Source organism: Clarias gariepinus, chromosome 17, assembly GCF_024256425.1.
Source record: "Clarias gariepinus isolate MV-2021 ecotype Netherlands chromosome 17, CGAR_prim_01v2, whole genome shotgun sequence".
Taxonomy (NCBI): Eukaryota; Metazoa; Chordata; class Actinopteri; order Siluriformes; family Clariidae; genus Clarias; species Clarias gariepinus.
In genome coordinates this window covers 197,501-215,971 of record NC_071116.1, presented here as the reverse complement: position 1 = coordinate 215,971, position 18,471 = coordinate 197,501, and the positions used below count along the sequence as shown (strand labels likewise).

Genomic DNA, 18,471 nt, shown 5'->3' with positions numbered 1-18,471 from the left:
GGCTTTGGTGTTCTTCGACCCCGGACGGTAAGAAAGATGGAAATTATATTGTTCGAAAAATAGTGCCCACCGTGCCTGTCGTGGATTGAGCTGCTTGAGGTTCTTGATGGTGATCAGGTTTTGGTGATCGGTCCAGACGATGAATGGCTCACTGGCGCCCTGGAGCCAGTGACGCCATTCCTCCAAAGCCCACTTTATGCCCAACAGCTCGCGGTCCCCTACCCCGTATCGCTGCTGAGTGGGGTCAAATTTTTTGGAGAAGAAACTGCAAGGGTGCAGTTTCTGGTCTGGACCTCGCTGGGAGAGAACCGCGCCGGCGCCCACATCCGACGCGTCCACCTCCACAACGAAGGGTTTATTGGCATCCGGATGAAGAAGAATCGGGGCGGTGGTGAAGCGATGGCAGAGTTCCTTGAAGGCTGAGATGGCGGTAGGATTGAGCTGAAATGGGTGAGGTGAGGGCCTGGTCAATGTGGTCAATGGTGCTGCAACTGTACTGTAGCCCCGGATAAAGCGACGATAGAAGTTCGCAAACCCGAGAAAACCGCTGAAGCTGTTTGAGTGTCCTGGGTAGGGGCCAGTGACGTACAGCTTCTAGCTTCTGCGGGTCCATGGCCACACCCTGGGGCGAGATGACAAAACCCAGGAACGTGGTGGAGTGCTGGTGAAAAGCACATTTTTCCAGCTTGCAGTACAGTTGGTGAGCGAGCAAAGCAATCTCTTTAAAACCGCACGTACGTGTTGGATATGTTCTTCCAGGTGGCGGGAGTAGATGAGGATGTCGTCCAGGTAGACGAACACCCATCGGCCCAGCATGTCTCGGAGGACGTCATTTATGAATTGTTGGAAGGCCGAGGGTGCGTTGCAGAGTCCAAATGGTATGACCAGGCTCTCATAATGTCCGGTGGGTGTGATGAATGCCGTCTTCCACTCATCACCCTCTCTGATGCGCACCAAGTTGTAGGCGCTCCGGAGGTCCAACTTGGTGAATATGGTGGCACCAGAGAGGGCGTCCAGGGCTGAGTTGGTGAGTGGTAGTGGATGTCTGTTCGTAATGGTGATGTTGTTTAGCCCCCGATAGTCGACACATGGGCGAAGTTCGCCCCCTTTCTTCTTGACGAAGAAGAACCCCGCGGCGGCGAGGTGGAGGGCCGGATGGTTCCCTGACGGAGGGCGTTGGTGACGTATTCCTCCATCGCCTGCGTCTCCGAGGTGGATAGCGAATAGAGATGGCCGCGGGGAGGGACGGAGCCCGGCTGAAGTTCTATCGCCAGGTCGTAAGGGCGATGAGGCGGGAGATGGGTGGCTCGTTTCTTACAAAAAACTTCAGCCAGGTCTCGATAGGCGATAGGGATGGCGTTGGTGTCGACGTCGGGGGCCTCGGACTCCCTGGAACACGTCCCAGTCCGTGCCTGTAGGCAGAGTTCGGTGCAGGTCGGCCCCCACTGGAGAATCCGGTTCCGGGTCCACGAAATGATCGGGTCATGCTGTAACAGCCAGGGATAGCCGAGGATGATGGGCGGTGATGAGATGGTGGTAAGGTGAAATTGGATCTGCTCCTGGTGTTGGTCTATGGCGAGCGTGATGGGTTGGGTCTGATGGGTGATAGGGCTGGATGATAAGGGCCGACCGTCGACCGAAGTGATGTTTACCGGCTGGGATAATGCCTCAGTCCTCACCCCCAAATCTTTGGCATAATTAGAGTCAATGAAGTTACCCGCGGCACCGGAGTCGATGAACGCGGCGCTTCGAACTCGTTTGTGGCCAATTTGGAGGTTTACCTGAACCGTGAAACGTGAGATGGTGGCGTCGATTGTGGAGGAGAGGTGGAGGGGGCCCGGTGAGTCTCTCCTTCCACTCACCGGGGCTGCGCGTTTCCCGGGCGAATTGGACAAACAGCTCGGTGGTGCGCCGCCGACCCACAGTAGGCACACAGCCCCTCTCGATACCGTCGTTCGCGTTCCGCCACGGTCAGGGAGGCGCGTCCTAATTGCATGGGTTCCCCGGCTCCGGTGTCAACCACGGCAGGAGGTGGAGATCCGACAGGTCCAGTAGTGGAGGTGGTGAGAGCAGTAGGTGGTCGTGGCGTGGTGTAGGAGAAGGTGGGTGCAGGCGGCAGGGTCCTAGGGGCTGGCTTCGGGCGAGAGAGGATGCGTTGATCGATACGGAGGGAGAGCTGGATCATCCCCTCCAGGGTAGCAGGAAGCTCTCGCCCGGCGAGCTCGTCTTTGATACGTGGAGCCAGTCCCTCGTAGAAGGATGTCCGGAGCGCGGCATCTCCCCAGTCGGTCTGCACAGCGAGGGTCCGGAACTCTGCAGCGTACCGGCTCACGGACGATCCTACCTGCCGCAGATGGTAGAGCTTGGTGTCGGTCTCCACCTCGCCCGCTGGGTGTTCGAATGTGAGTCTGAGTTGGCGGGTGAACTCGTTATATGAGTGCGCGGTGTCTGAATCCGCCCGGAGAACTGCCGTGGCCCACTCAGCTGCCTGCCCGGATAGCAACGAGACCAGAAGCGCGATGCGTAGCCGATCGGTGGAGTACCTGGTGGCATTGAACTCAAACACCAGATCAAGCGCTGTTAGAAACACATTACACTTCCCGTCCGTGCCGTCCCATTTATCCGGAAGTGCCAAAAATACATCAGAAGGAGGGGGGGGGGTTGGTGCGGCGCCGCGGCCGCCGCGACGGGAGACCGGCTAGCCGCGCTATCCACAGCCGCCCGGAGATCCGCGTTCTCCCGCCGGAGCTCCGCGACCTCGCGGCGCGAGGCCGCGACGTCTTGGAGGTCCCGGCGCAGATTAGCGATCTCCCCGGTTAGCGTGTTGATGAGCTTGGCATGCTGATCAACCACATCGCAGAGGTGCGCGTAATCCGCTGGGTTCACCGCGGAAGGCTCAGTCATTCTGTCAAGAACTAACCTGAGATGACCAGAAGACGTAGCTTTAGCGGTTAGCCCTTTGTAGCGTGAATGGTAAACCCAAACGCGGATGAAACACGAGTAGGCAGGATAATCACGCTTTTAGTCTAAGGACTCTCACAGATGGGGAGTAAGGGAAAGACACAATCTAACCCGCGTCCTATAAATACACACTCGATCAGGAGTTGAAACCAAAAAGGTGAGTACTCACAGTTAGAAGCAGGAATCAGACGTGGCATCGGCAAAACTCAATGACTGAGCGAGGTGCTATGGTTTGTTTACCTCTTTTATACTTCCTGGTTTGCGACCGCTTAACTTCCGGGTCCTAGTGCCGGTCGCGTTCCGAGTGTGCATGACACTTATAAATCTTTTTGAATGTTCCCTGTGAGGGTTGGATTAGGGATTAGGGCAATAGAAAATAGTTTGTAGAGTATATAAACAATGGAAACCTATAGAATGTCCTCACAATTCACAAAAACATGTGTGTGTGTGTGTGTGTGTTTTCACTATTCTATGGGAACTAATGGATTGTGTTGTAAATAGATGTATCAAGGGATGAGACAGAGACCACTGGCTCTGAGCAAGACAGTGAGCCAGAGCTGACAGAAGATGTCATCGAGCCCCTTCCAGCTGCATCAAGCACCAGATTGGCTGTTCCAAAAGGACCCAGTGGTAGGCCAGACCTATATTTTATACTACACATTTTAGTTAGCTGCTGTCAGTTAGCTGATTTGTTCCCTTAATTGTACATTTCCATAGAGATATGACACATTTAAAATTATACTATTATTTTATATTATTTATTTTGCATTTTAGACATCCCAATATCTAGAGACGAGGGTCCTGTACAGCCATGTTTGACAACATTTCCCAGAACTCAGCACGGCACTAGAAAGAGGGCTTTTAACAGCTCCTGGTATAAGGACAATTCATGGCAGGAATATTCTGTAAGTCAAGATTCAACTTATTGTTTTGCCTGTAGGCATTTTTCTCTGCCCAATACACCAGAATCTGCTTCACATCCCAGTCAGGATTTTCTAACTGGAAAAAGGCACTGTTTAAAGATCCTGGGTTTAAGCTCCATTTAAAGGCAGAGCATCATATCAACATGGATGAATTTGTGAAACGTTTCGCCAGTTCTCATCAGAACCGCAAAATTATGTTGTTTTAAACATACCTAGGATAAGTTTGTAACTGATGACTAAATCTGTGTTTTTGTTTTTCTTTCCAAATCCAGGTCTGTTTGATATCTGCTATGTCCAATTGCAGTATTTTTTGGTTGTTTTTTCTTTATGCTAATGTTTTTGTAAATGACCTAAGCTTTTTTTTAAGAAATAAAACTTTTGAATCCCTTATTTATTATTTCAGCTTTATGAGTCCAGTGCGTGTGTGTGGACCCCCTGAAATAGCAGTGGCCACCCCCTGGCCACCCCATGTAAAAAATTCTAGCTCCGCCACTGGAAGGGTTAGCGGAGGCGCTCATCCACTGCTCGTCGCAGGCGATTTAAAAGGCGATGGAAAGTACCTTGCCGGGCACTGACAGCAGGGTGATACCTTGCCAGTTGTCACATCTGGAAAGATCGCCTTTCTTCGGTAAGGTGATGATAACGCCTCGTTTCCAGTCTTCCGGTACCGCTGCCGCCGACCAGCATGTGTTGAAAAGGTTCGTCAGAGCATTGACAACGGTGTGTTCGCCGTTCTTGAGGAGTTCGGGTGGAATCCCATCAATGCCGGCCGCTTTACCACTCTTGAGGGTACGGATCGCCAGTTTCGCTTCTTCTGTAGTAATGGGGTCGAGGCTTACAGGTAGATTAGACACAGGGGTGAGAATGCCAGGGTCAAAGACTGTAGTCGGCATCGGTTGGTTAAGGACTTGCTGAAAGTGCTCCACCCAACGTCGGTCCTGCGTTCTTGCGTAAGAAGTGGCTTGCCGTCTTGGTCTTTAATCGCCACCCCTCGTCCCGTAACGGAGCCGACAAGCTCTCGAACTATGCGGTATAGTGTCTGTGAGTCGTTTCGGTTTTCTGCTTCCTGCGCCTCAACGCCCTTGCGGTCTATCCACTCGCGTTTGTCTCGTCGGCAACTTCGTTTGACTTGATGGTCTAGGTTGCTGTATCTCGCTCTGTTGCTTGGCGAGTTGCATCATCACGCGTCTGGTCTCGGTCTTGTTTTGCGCGGTGTCGTTCATCAATCAGTGTCCAGGATCGGCCCTGGATCCAGCACTCCTTGAAGGTGCCACGACGGCGACCAATCGTTCCCTCCGCAGAGGCAACGAGTGTATCCCGAAATTGGGCCTGTGGGTACTGTGACTCGAGGTCGTCAGATGGGGTAAGCAGGTCGAAACGATCTGGACTGCAATGTTGTACTGTTGGCTATGGCTGGGTCCTGAAGGCGGGCGACATCAAACGGTTTTAGCCGTGGGGCAAGGGCGAACTGGCGCTTGAGGCGAATACGACAGGCTGCACCAAGGAGGAAGTGGTCGGTGCCAACATCGGCGGCTCTATAGCTGTGCACATCGAGGAGGGACGACCGCCAACGCTTCGAGATACAGATGTAGTCGATTTCATTGCGTACGTCTTGAGCGCCGGGAGCTTTCCATGTTGCCTTGTGAATCTTTTTATGCGCAAAGTAGGTGTTGCCAATCGCCATTCCGTGTGTTGCACAGAAGGTCATAAGGCGCATACCGTTGTCCTTAGTTGCCGCCGCCGAACCGTGTGGGCCGATTACGTGCTCAAATGTTTGCCTCTCAGGGCCGATTTGAGCGTTGAAATCGCCAGCGAGGATGACAAGGTCGTGCCGCGGGGTACGGCGAAGCTCGGTTGTCAGGTCGTCGTAGAAGGAGACCTTATCCGCGTCGGCGGTATCTTCCGTTGGAGCATAAGCTTGGATGAACGTTAACTTCGCGTGTAACCCTTGTAGTCGCGCAGAGACAATTCTGTCGGAAACGGGACACCAGCCGAGCAGGGACGACGCTGCTTGACGTGAAAGCATAATGGCAACCCCGCGGACGTGGTCGGTGGCGTGTCCGGAGTAGACAAAGGTCTTGCTGTCAATAGTCACCTTTTCACTGCCTGCCAATCGGGCCTCGCTGACACAGAGGATATCTAAGCGGCATCGGTCGAATTCGTTTGCCAGTTGTGCCAACTTTCCAGTTTGAAAAAGAGTTCGGTCGTTCCATGTCGCTAGTCGTGTTTTAGTTTTGGCGGTGAGCAGATGGCTTCGCATCAGGCTATGGACGGTCGCTTGACTTTGATCCATCGCCGTCATCAAGGATCAGCCGTTGCTACCGGCGCGATTTTGAACTTGAAGAGAATTTTTCGTTGTTTCCGTAGCAGTTAGGTTTTTTACGGGGCGGGTTGCTGGCCCAGTGCCCAACCCTCCTTCTTTCTCATCCGGCACTTGGGAACGGGCAATGGTGGAGTCTAAAAAGAACACAAGAAGAACACAAAAGCATGGACAAAGCTGCATCTAAACTAACCACAAGGCATCTGAACCAATTTCCTATAGACAGATGAGACTAAAGTGGGGTTGTTTGGCTTTAATGCCTAGCGGCAAAACAGAACATTTTAGCCGAAACACCTCATACCCAATGTTAAGCACGGTGGTGGTGGGGTGATGACTTGGACTTGTTTTTTCCAGGTCCAGGACCTGGGCACTTTGAAGTCATTGAGTCGGCCGTGAACTTCTCTGTATAACAGAGTATTTTAGACAGCTAAAGCTTGGGTGGCACTGGGTCATGCAACAGGACAATGATCCAATGCACACCAGAAAATCTACCTTGGAATTGCTGAACAATAAAAGAATCAAGGTTTTAGGATGGCCGAGTGAAAGTTCAGGATAGCGTGTGTGTAGCGATTTTTAAGTTAATGCGCAATCGAAGCATAAATAACAAAGTGATACAAAGAAGAACATTAAGAAGAAGGAGAGGAATGTGTGGGTGCAGGGTCGGATCCAGGGTCGGATCCAGAAATTCTTACGTGAGGGGATTACTCTTAAACAAGCACGGTTCCAGTAGCACCCTTCAAGTTTTGCTTGAATCATCACTGTTATCTGTTATTGTGATTTCACTCTTCCCGCATCCTTCATATTAGACGTCTGTCGCATTTCAATGACATAAAAATCACATAAAATGCGACTGAAATGGCTGTTCAGACAGAAATCGTAGTGCAGAACATCGAATATGTATATGATTTGGGACCACATATGAATGTGGCCTGGGCCTGATTTGAAACAATCGGATAAGTGCTCTCCAGACTGTGATAAGAACATCGGATTTGGGCCACTTCAGCCTGTAGTGTGAACTACTGTAAGCCTGCGCATAAGCGAATGCCCAAAAACTTCAATGAACTGAAGCAATGTTGTGAAGAAAAATAATCCAAAACGATGTTGTTTCTTTGTGGCTTCATTTTTGTTAAATAAATAATGGCACAGTGAAAAAGGTTTTATTTTGTTGTTGATCTGAGATAAATTATTATAATTATTCATTATTTGATAAACACTGAGACCTGCTACGATCAGATAATATTTATTATGTTTTTACACAAAAACACATAGACTAACTAACTATGTACTAACTTTTGCACATGACTGTACATCACATTTATATTGAACGAGTTTACTGATCTAAGTGACTCTGCTGAGGCCAGACTGTGATGTCTAGATGACTGGGTCAGAGCGTCTCAAAAACTGCTGCTCTTGTGAGTCAGCAGGGGTCAGCAGGGGTCAGAACATATAAAAAGTGCTTAAAGAAAGGTGAACCAATGAACCGGTGACTGGGTCATAGGTTACTGACACACACCTGGAATGTAGGATAAGGGATTGAGCTTTTGACTCCGCCTCCAAATTCTCTGATCTCAATCTAATCTGTGGGACGTCCTGATCTATTGGGGCTCCACCTCACACACTTACAGGACTTAAGGAATCTGCTGCAGGCGGCTCAGTGCCACTCACACACACACACACACACACACACACACACACACCTTCAGAGTCCAGGGCGAGTCTCCGAGTCTCTGATCTCCTGTAAGTCACCAGGACGTTGTCTTTATGTGTTTTTATTCAAATCAGAGCTGAGACGTGAAGAGACTCGGAGAATCAGTTACTGATGTGAGATTCCTGTGAGTGAGCGCTGATTATTCTTTCACTCTGTGTGTGTGTTTCTGCTCCAGCGCCATAAACACACACACACACACACATTAAACACCACTCGATCTCCTCTCTCTCTCTCTGGCTGATCAGCAATATTTTTTGCTAAAATTCTCCCAGCATTTATAAATGTGCTGTACAGTGGAGGAAGAGAAAATGAGGTCATGCCCTCACAGTGTGTGTGTGCGTGTGTGTGTGTGTGTGTGTAGGAGGGTGGGCATCCTGCAGGTACAGACAGAAATAGACTGTATGTACATCTATCATTCCTTCACAAGAGCTTAAGTTCTGCTCTTCATCTCTCCTTCTGTCTCACCTCTTTCTGATTCCTTTTTTCACATACGTCTGTCCAAATTTCAAGTGTGTGTGTGTGTGTGTGTTTGCCATGTTTTGTCAGTTGCTCAGTCATGTTTCAAACTTATCAATTGTAACCAGTTTCCATGGCAACATCTCTTCAGAGAGAAGAGAAACAAGAGTAGTGTGTGTGTGTGTGTGTTTTCTATGTTGGAATACATTAAAAATCAGACATTTAAAAAAAACTAGAATACAGTAGGAACAGAGATGGAGAGAAGAAAACAAAGAGAGAGAGAGAGAGAGAGAGAGAGCATCAATAAGTATGTAACACAATTTGGTTGCCATGGAGACAGCAGAAGAGTGAGCTGCACTTTGTCAGTCTGTCTGCAACTCACTCTCACTATCTCACCCGAGAAGGAGAGAGAGAAAGGAGATAGAATGAAATGTCCATCATCTTCTGCGTTTTATAGTCACATAGTTATAATGTGACAGTATAATTCCTTTATTCAACTTATTGCCACATACAATTAAAAAAATTAGAAATAATGAAATGAGATGAAAAATGTCTTTTTTTCAGAAACGTTCTGATTAAACCAGACAGAAACCAAGTTCCAGACAAGCAGTTAAGATTCCAGACAGTACAGAGGAAGCCATCACACTGTCTACTCAGTTACAAACTGAACAATTAATCATAACTCAAATCAAACCCCCTTAAACATACTGAGATAAAAACCTCAAAAACTCTCACACGTCCTGCTCCTCTCCCCTAGAAACTAACAACATGACCTTTAGCGCACATGTCCAGATTTCATGAGACATGAAGACAAAAGCTCTTCTAGAGCCCCCAGATCCTGAGTGGACGGTGCAGGGACAAGAGTCTTCAGAGGTGTGATGAGTCTCAAAAAGTCCACTGAGAGCACACACTCGGGTGATACAGTCATGTACAAAATGCCCCCAAGTCAAATGCAGACAGACATGCAGAGGAGGCCGGCCTCGTCTCAGCATTTGTCAGACTCCCTTATCCAAAGCAACTTACTGAAGTGCCTTGAAAGTTCTGTCATTGAATAGATTCTTACGCTGGGTTACTAGGATACAAACTAAGTACCATCAGTCATGGCAATGTTGGGAAGGGGAAAAGAAACAGACAAGTCGTCGTTTAAAGATTGTCAGTGACTCGGCTGTACGGACGTTTAGAGTAAGTTCATTCCATCACCTAAGTGCCAGAACAGAAAACAGTCTAGACGCATGTCTTGTCCGATCTCTATAAGACGGTGGCAGTGCCGAGCAGTGCTGGATCAGAGGGACTGTGGTGCGGTGCGGGGTGTGATCAGAGCTAAGCGGTAAGTGGATGCTGGGCCATTTTTAGCTTTTCCAGGGGTTTGTATTTGAGGCAGGCACCTGCAGGGAGCGGAGAGGTCGGGTGGTGTGGGAGAACTTGGGAAGGTTGAAAACGAGACGTGCAGCTGCATTTTGGATCAGCTGCAAAGGACAAATGGCAGACAAAGGCAGACCTGCCAGGAGTAAGTGAGATAGTTCAACCTTAAAAAAAGGGACTTTTGGAAATTCTTCTGATGTTGTAAAGAATAAATCGACAAGAGCAAGTGAGGTAAGCAATGTGTGGGGAAAATGACTGTCTTTATGAGGTAACTCTGGACACAAGTTGGTTGTCCAGAGTTACCTTAAGATTGCGGGCGGTGACTAAAGGAGTGATCTGATTGTTGTCTAGGGTGATCACAAGTTCTTTACAGGGGGATGAATCACCTGGGATGTACAGCAGTTTGGGTTTACTGAGATTGAATTTCAGCTGATGATCTGTCACCTAAGATGAGATGTCTGCCAGACATGCTGAGATCTGGATGGAAACCTGAGTGTCTGAGGAAGGAAAGGAGAGAATGAGTTGTGTATCATGTGCATAACAGTGGTATGAACAGTTTTGTAAGGATATGACCCCACAAGAGACCAGGTATGGAGGGAAAGCAGAAGAGGCTTGTGGATACCAGTACAAAGTCTCCATGTCACTTCATACAACGACAACAAGAGACGCAGTTGCAGTTACACAAACATAAACACTGATATTCCACTGATAGACAAGACAAGCAGCCCAGACATTGAAGCCGTATGTTTCTTTATTTTTGGAAAAAAATATATTCTTTGCCCCATGTAGGTTCAGGTCCTATTTGACTGATCAGTTTGTAGATTTAAATGATGGCTATTCTGTATGTTCTTTAGTTTTGGGCCCACTGCTTTTTTTCTCTTTACATGCTTCCTTTGGCCAAAATAATTCATAAGCATGTTTTTAGTAGATTATTGCTGATATCAAACTTCTCCTTTACTTCTAAGATACTTCCTGCTGCCATCCACCCATTTAACCAGGCTTGTGACTGGCACAGGATCCCCAGGGGTTAGCTTTTATATATGGGTATAGAGTTAAGATTCTTGCCTAAGGGCCCAGAAGTGGCAACCCAGGGGTGTTAAGGCTCAAACACACAAACCTTCTGCTCAGCAACACAGAGCTTCAACCATTTGAGCCACCACTGCCACTGGACCATGGGGTTTAAATAATCTAACTAATTAACCAAAATCAGCAACTGGGAAGACTTGTAAGTAACTTGAGATTACTGATGACACCGAACGCTTTGTGAAGTTGGGAAGAGGAGCACGGTGCCCATGATGAACATTTACTACATCTGTGCTATAGAACTGAAAAACAATAAAGGTCCAAGTGTTAAACCTTGAGGAGCTCCATTTATAACTAATGATAACTGATGATTTTTACAATTTGTGTCTATCAGTTTCATTTTTCTTTAACAAACAGGTGTTGTTTCTTTGCTAAGGCTGGAACTTTATTTATAGACCTTTAGCTGAGACGGGTCACAAGATTTTAATGAAGGTTTAAAATAGAAAAAAATGACTTTGAAAAATATGGCAATGAAGACATTAATAAAAAAATAAATAAACTTTAAAATTGACTCATCCGTCACGTACCTGTGAATAACAGGAGTAAAATTAAAACGTCTCTCAATACCACTGGATTGCATTAAATAGTTACACAGTCTTTAGTGGATTCATTATCATCCTTAAACAGAGGATGCAATAAAATTCTCATTAAAGTGAGACAGCTTTATAGTGTTATTTATCACGTTACTACTCTGGGCGAGGAGTACTTTCTGGCGATTTATGGTCTTACAGAACTCCCTAGAATATTTAACTCTGTTTTATTTCAAATTTTCCGTAAAAGATTTTGCCTTTTGCCTCACCCAGTCTGAGTGCGGTGCGACGTTCCTGCCGTGGCCCAGCGTGTGCTTCGCTCCTAAAGCATGGCAGAGAGCTCAGATAGAAACCGGACAGAAATTTCATGCTTACAGTAAATATATATAAAACCTTCCGAAAAAAATATATAAATAATTTTCACCTCTGGTTTGAATTCAGTCAAAATCAACCCAAACCCATGAAGCAAAACGCTGCTCTGGATCTCGTTTTATAAGAATACATGTATTTTTTTTAATAGTAGTAATTACACAGTGATAACTGAAATCATTCACAGAAATAGGAGCAGATATTTATTGTAGGGATTTGTTAAAATTAGATGAATTGGAGGTGATTGAACCTGGCTCAAAGACTGAATGAGATGAACTGAGATTTTAAATCATCAGTCCCAGGGTGTAACACGTTAACGGTAAAATCTCCCTTAAAAAGACGAGCTTCATTAGACAGCGCTGGCAAAAGCAGGCGGGTAACGGCTCGCTGATCGTAGTAGAGACCAACACGTTCACTTGAAATGTTTTTTTAATGTAAATTTCAAACTTTCTTCCCACCATTTTATAAACATTATCTCCATCAATAGAAATCTCTGAATCCAAGATTTTAAACATCATGCTGAAAGAACAGTAACATCAGCACCTGATCCAAAACACACACCTCTGTGCTCAAAATACATTTTGTAAATAATATGTTTTTAATAATAAATAATTTTAATTTGCAAAATATAGTTTCTAACATTAAAAGAATCATTATAAGAATTTCATAATAAACCAGGGAGAGAACAATTCTCCTTTAAAAATGACTGACAGATGAGACTTTGAGACTCTATATGATGTTTAAGATACAAACCAGGACCTATACATCAATCACCAGTAGGTTTATATTCATTTAGATAAACCAATTCCAGAGGAACTAAATACATATAAAACTACTGAGCAGGTGTAAAAACCACACACACACACACACACACACGTTCCTTGTTTAGTTTCCTTGTCTGCTGATGGCGACTGACAGTGAGGTTCAGCAGTGAGGTTTGAGGAAAGAATAAATTTTATTGAATATGAAGAATTGCTTTGAGTTTCACACTGATGAGCGATACAGAGTGAGTATAAAAGACAATTATTATTCCTAAATACACCATGTTCACATTACAGCACGTTCACCTCGTGTGGAATTACAGCAAACACGGGAGTCTGAGCTTGGTCTCCTCCAGCTGTTTCCATGGCAACGCACTGACACACTGACCACGGTGATGGTTTATACGGATTATATATATTCAATATAATAATTTCATGAAATAATAGTTGAATAATAATAATAATAATAATCACTAAAAAGCTAAAGTGCACTACACTAATGATGATGATGATGATGTCATCAGCTGAGGATGATGGGAAGAAGGTGTGAGTTTGCCTCGGACATTGTTTTTGACGCGTCTTTACTGTAATTCCCATTTGTCATGAACAGCGCTTTGAGACGGTCACTGATGATGTCATAGAGATCAGAAAGGCTTTCCATCTTTTTTCCCTCAGCTTGTGTTCGATTGTCAAGGGACATAAAGACTACAAAATGTCCAACTCAAGTCTCTCTCTCTCCCACACACACACACACACACACACACACCCTCTGGAAACTGTCTGTCTTTTTGGATAGTGTGAAAGAGAGAGAGAGAGAGGAAGTGCACGTGTGTGTGTGTGTGTGTGTGTGTGTGTGTGGTGATGCCACTTTTAGCACAGTAACATCCCGTGTTATTTCCACACAGTCCCGTTCACACAACTAGGCAAATGTAGGATTAGCAACGTAACACAATGACATCATCATCGTCACCAGGGATGATGTCATCAGCGGCTCTGACATCATTTCCACATCTTCACCTGACCTGACTGGGCTGCGTCCCAAACGTCACCGTCCATGTTAACTTCAGTACTCACATCTGCTGTCAATGTGAGCATGTTTTCATCAGACAGTGAGGCTTGAGGCAGAGACACGTCCCCAGTGAAGAGGACGCTGTATTTATAAGGGATCAGATGATTAGCTAGTCCTGCTAGCCAGGCAGTTTAAAAAGAGTTATCAGTTTGAGTATAATTAGCCCAGAGGCTCGTTAGCGAGCCTGTGTGTAGCTCGTTTATTACTCTGTGTTGGTGTGTTCAGCTCCGAACCTAAGAGCGGACAAGATTCCAGGGCGGGGGGACGCCCCTTATTCAACTCAAGGACCTTCTGCAGCACCTGTCTCACTCTCTCAGCCTGTCCTACTGTCTCACTCTGTCCCTCAGTCAGCACAGTCTGTTTCAGCCCTCTAACTATTTTGTTAGTCTTTATCATTGTCTCCACCTGTCTCACTTTCTGTCACCACAGTCTAGATCAGCCTGTCTCACATTGTCTCGGTTCATCTACTTCAGCCTTACTCTGTCTCACATTTTGTCTCCCTCTATGTCTTAGTTTCACTCCAAGTGTTTAATTTTTTCTGTCCCAGAACATTCTCTCCATCTTAGTTTCTCCCAAAAAATTTCCATAAAGAAAAAACGGTCTCTCCCGTGTCTCTCCGTCCAGCTCGGTTCAGAAATAAAAAACCCCATAATGAACATTTCACTCCGTCTCATCTTCACACTGCATCCTCCCGTGTCATCTCACTCTTATACCTTCTCACCACCGCTCTGTTTAAACCCAACTCAGTCTGCTTCTGTTTGTCTGGTTCCGTCTCAGTCCAGGAAGAAATGTCCACAAGGTCTCAGAGGACCTGCTGCGTCTCCACAGTGATACGGAGGCGTTGGCTTTTCTCTATAAGGCTGACAAGAGTGTGTGTGTGTGTGTGTGTGTGTGCGCGCTTATTTACACCGATCCTCAGAATGATTCCAGTCTCTCCTTAAAAGTCCCACAGACGGTCCGAACAGTTTTCCCGGCCTGGATAATTGTCTCGTTTCATTGGTTGCTCAGTGTAAACATCGCCGTCGCCGTCCAGTCGTATAAATATAAAGTTTGTGCAGTTTGTCTCAGTGTAAGGACATGAGTAGGTTCTACCCTGGATTGAGATACAACAACTGAGAGTCAGAATAAAATGATATATTAATAAATAAATAGAATCTACCACTGGACTAAAACAGTGAAAGCTCTCACGCTAATCTAACACTTTAAACTAAATGCAGTTCATTTACACTGAAGTCTTTTAGCAAATGAAAATGGATATTATATGGCGTTGAATCTGGAGTCTGTTGATCAGGAGATGATGGTCACGTCTCATCGCGGTGGAGGTGATGCGCCGGCTCGCTCCGAGCAGCAGGAATGTTCAGCAGCCCTTAAAGAAATAAAACTCGATTATGAAACATCACTGCTGCTCGCGCGTCTCTCTGTCTCTCCTCGCTCTCTCGCTCTCTCGCTCTCCTCCAGCATCTCGGCGAGTCTCCAGGCATTTCTGTTGTTGGATGAGGACGAGGAGGAGGACGGAACATCACACATTCTTTCTGTCTTTTTTCCCTCCTTTTGTCTGCTCTCCATCAATCAGAAGCTGACCAGAGCGTACACCATGCTGCGAGCAGAGAAACACAACTCAACCAGTCACGACTCACACCTCCAGCCTCAAGTAGCTGTGTGATTCAACTCAAACGCAAAAACACAGAACACAGTGTGTGAGTGTGTGTGTGTGTGTGTGTTTAACTCTTAAGTATTACCTGTACAGGTAGTAGAAGAAGGAGAGCAGGTAGAAGCCCAGTTTGCACCAGGACTCCTTTTGGCAGTAATTAAGAATATCTGCGTTCATCACACTGACGGGGTCGTACATCACCTCTGAGCCGTCAGCCGGCCGGTGGAAAAACCTGGGGGGGGGGGGGGGGGGCGGTGGATGGGGGGGGGGAGTGGGGGGGGCGGTGAAGGGGGGGAGGAGGAGGGGTCAGGGTGGTCTGTCTGTCTGCCTTGGCAAAGTTGTGTCTGTTTATATTTCTGTCTCTTTGTTTGTCCCTGTCAGTGTGTGTGTGTGTAGCTATGTTGTGGCCTGAACAACTTTACACACACAGGAACACAACGCAAGGAGTAACACAGTAACTCACAATCACACTAACACACACAGTACAGTCACACACTAACACACACAGTACAGTCACACACTAACACACACAGTACAGTCACACACTAACACACACAGTACAGTCACACACTAACACACACAGTACAGTCACACACTAACACACAGTACAGTCACACACTAACACACACAGTACAGTCACACACTAACACACACACAGTCTCAGTCTCAGTGTGTTAATTATTCAGTGCTTCATTACTAAAGAGAAAATTAAGCGAGTAAAGTGACACCAGGGTCTGGTTCAGAATCAATATCACCGATTAACTGCACTATGTGTGTGTGTGTGTGTGTGTGTGTGTGTGTGTGTGTGTGTGTGTTTGTTTACCTCCACATGTGGTAGAAGAGCAGAGGGATGTTGAGGCCGAGTGTGACCCACTCACCAGCACACAGGAACATCAGACAGAACAAACCATGGATAGAATATTCAGGAACCACCAACTAAAACACACACACACACACACACACACACACACAAAATGTGTTCATTTTCTTTACTTTTACAAAATCTATCTGATACAGAAAAAAAAAAATCTGAGTCATGAGTCACGTACCCTCCTGAGCAAGTTACAGATTCTCTCGATGTTCAGAATTCTCTCTCTCTACACACACACACACACACACACAAAATACATTTAATAATGACTTACTTCATAATACAGCTCTGTGTGTGTGTGTGTGTGTGTGTGTGTGCAAATACCGCTCTGGTCGGGTTGCTCTGGTCGATGGGGTTTTTGAAGTCAGTTCGCAGTTCATCGAATGCAATGATCTAAAACACACACACACACAAACACACACACACACACACATCATTTTGAGTTGACATTTAACTAGCTCACTGTTCTAATAATAAAAAGCAGAGAACATATAATATAATTTATATACAGTGAAACCTTGGATTACGAGTAACACGGTTTGCGAGTGTTTCACAGGACGAGCAAAGATTTTTAATAAATTTTGATTTGGAAAACGAACAAGTGTTGGTATCATGTATCACGCATGCGCTTCTTGTTTTGACGTTAAGCATCACGTGATCACAACTAAGCCAACGGTTTTTCTCTCTCTTGTGCTGTGGAATTGTGGGTAATCGTCTCCCCTGTTGGGTCTTAGTGCGCGTCTCTCACTGGTATAATCAACATTCATGCACGCGTGTACTGCTTACTATAACACTGTGACCACGTGTGTGTATGTGTGTGTGTGCGTGTAAAATATAATTTATTTTGTGTCTGTATGCGTGTGTGTACAGTGCGCGTGTAAAGCAAAAGCAAGTCTCATTAGAGAGGTTAAAGATCCATTTTCTCTCTCTGTATCAGCCTGTCGTTATGTGTCTGCACGCATGTAATTTGACACCGTGCCGCTTCACACACACTCTCTCTCTCGCCTTTGGAGTGTGTGTGTATGTGTGTTTGTGTGTGTGTGAAGCATCCCCTCTCTGCTTCACGGAAATCTGTCGGGATTTAAAGGTAAAGTGCAGGTTAATTTGTTTTATCTTTACTTTATATTTTGTATTAATTATTTTTATGTATTTATTTTTTTGGGCTGTATAACGAATAATTAGAGTTTCCATAATTTTTTATGGGAAAATTCAATTTGGTTTACGAGTTTTTTGTAATACGAGCCCGCTTCCAGAACGAATTATGCTCGTAATCCGAGGTTCCACTGTATATGAAAAATAAAACTCTTTCAAATATGCTTTAGAATGATAACAGATGAACAGGTGTCACCCTTGTGGGCGGGGCTTAGTCCTCTGGGAGACAGAAGGAAGATAAATTAATGAATTGTCTTGTGAGAATGTGTAGGTACAGCAGATTGGACAGTTGTGTGTTCGGGGATGTGGACCAGAGGGTGGGGTGATGTAAACACGGCAGAAAGGCATAAGTTTAGCCTTTATTTATTTAATTCAATATTATTTATATAAAGCTTTGTATGTCTCTGATGAACGAGCCGAGGGCGACTCCCTGAGACGGCAACAGGAAGAAACCTAGAGAGGAACCAGATGTAACGTATATTCATCACACACACGTTACTGCCCTCAGTCTTCATTCTCCACACGTCCCAGCTTATTGTTAACAGGCCGGGGTCAGAGCGCAGGGTTAGCCGTCATACAGCGCCCCTGCAGCAGACAGGGCTCGAACCGTTGACCTTCCGATTAGTAACTCGGACACACTGAGCCTTGACACACTGAGTTTCCATGATGTAGAAGGTACGGTGGTGTTTAGGAGATGCTGGAGGTCCTGAGAGACGGTGGTGAGGATGCTGCTGCGGGAATCAAGTCTCAGTGTTTAAACTCAGGAAAAGCTTTAGGACAGCTTCTGATTAAGCTGAAACCCCGCCTGTCTCTTGTCTTCTATTCCCACCCCACCCCACCCCCCGCTGGGGTGCGACAGGAGCTAGCGCAGTACCGCTAAACCTGTTACACTACAGTGGATTTGAAATCAGCATACAGCTGATTTATATCATTTAATAATAATCACGTGTAAAAATCAGCTCCTTTATAAACATCACACAACATAAAAAGAAACTGAGTGTAAAATCTGATTTAATAACCGCAGCAGAACCGCGGCTCAGACGTTTCTGCCTCCATCAGTCCTTTTTTTATGCTATAGGTAACAGTGACACCTGGAATAAGAGCCATGTGGAGACCTGCTGTCCATCTACAACCTCAAGATTTAAACTTTTAGTCCAAGGCCATGATTCAAAGAGAGCAAGATATTTATATTATATTTATATATTTATACAGCATATAAAATATCACCTTCTGAACATCTAGTCCAGGTAGTATT

General features: G+C 45.9%; 2 protein-coding genes across 2 annotated transcripts in view; both read right to left on the bottom strand.

Moving 5' to 3' along the window:
- Positions 1-5,238: 5,238 nt before the first annotated feature.
- On the bottom strand, positions 5,239-6,186 carry LOC128505540 (craniofacial development protein 2-like). Its single transcript, XM_053476033.1, has one exon. The coding sequence runs from the start codon at positions 6,184-6,186 to the stop codon at positions 5,239-5,241; it is 948 nt and encodes a 315-aa protein (XP_053332008.1).
- A 6,234-nt stretch (positions 6,187-12,420) lies between these two features.
- The window catches only part of cnih2 (cornichon family AMPA receptor auxiliary protein 2), a 10,595-nt gene continuing 4,544 nt past the window's right edge, over positions 12,421-18,471 (bottom strand). The window contains exons 2-6 of the mRNA XM_053475743.1: positions 16,389-16,457; positions 16,243-16,290; positions 16,017-16,129; positions 15,282-15,425; positions 12,421-15,139 (exon numbers count right to left, since the gene is read on the bottom strand). Of these exons, the coding sequence (XP_053331718.1) occupies positions 15,112-15,139; positions 15,282-15,425; positions 16,017-16,129; positions 16,243-16,290; positions 16,389-16,457 (402 nt within the window). The 3' untranslated portion in view covers positions 12,421-15,111. The remainder of the gene's footprint in view (positions 15,140-15,281; positions 15,426-16,016; positions 16,130-16,242; positions 16,291-16,388; positions 16,458-18,471) is intronic.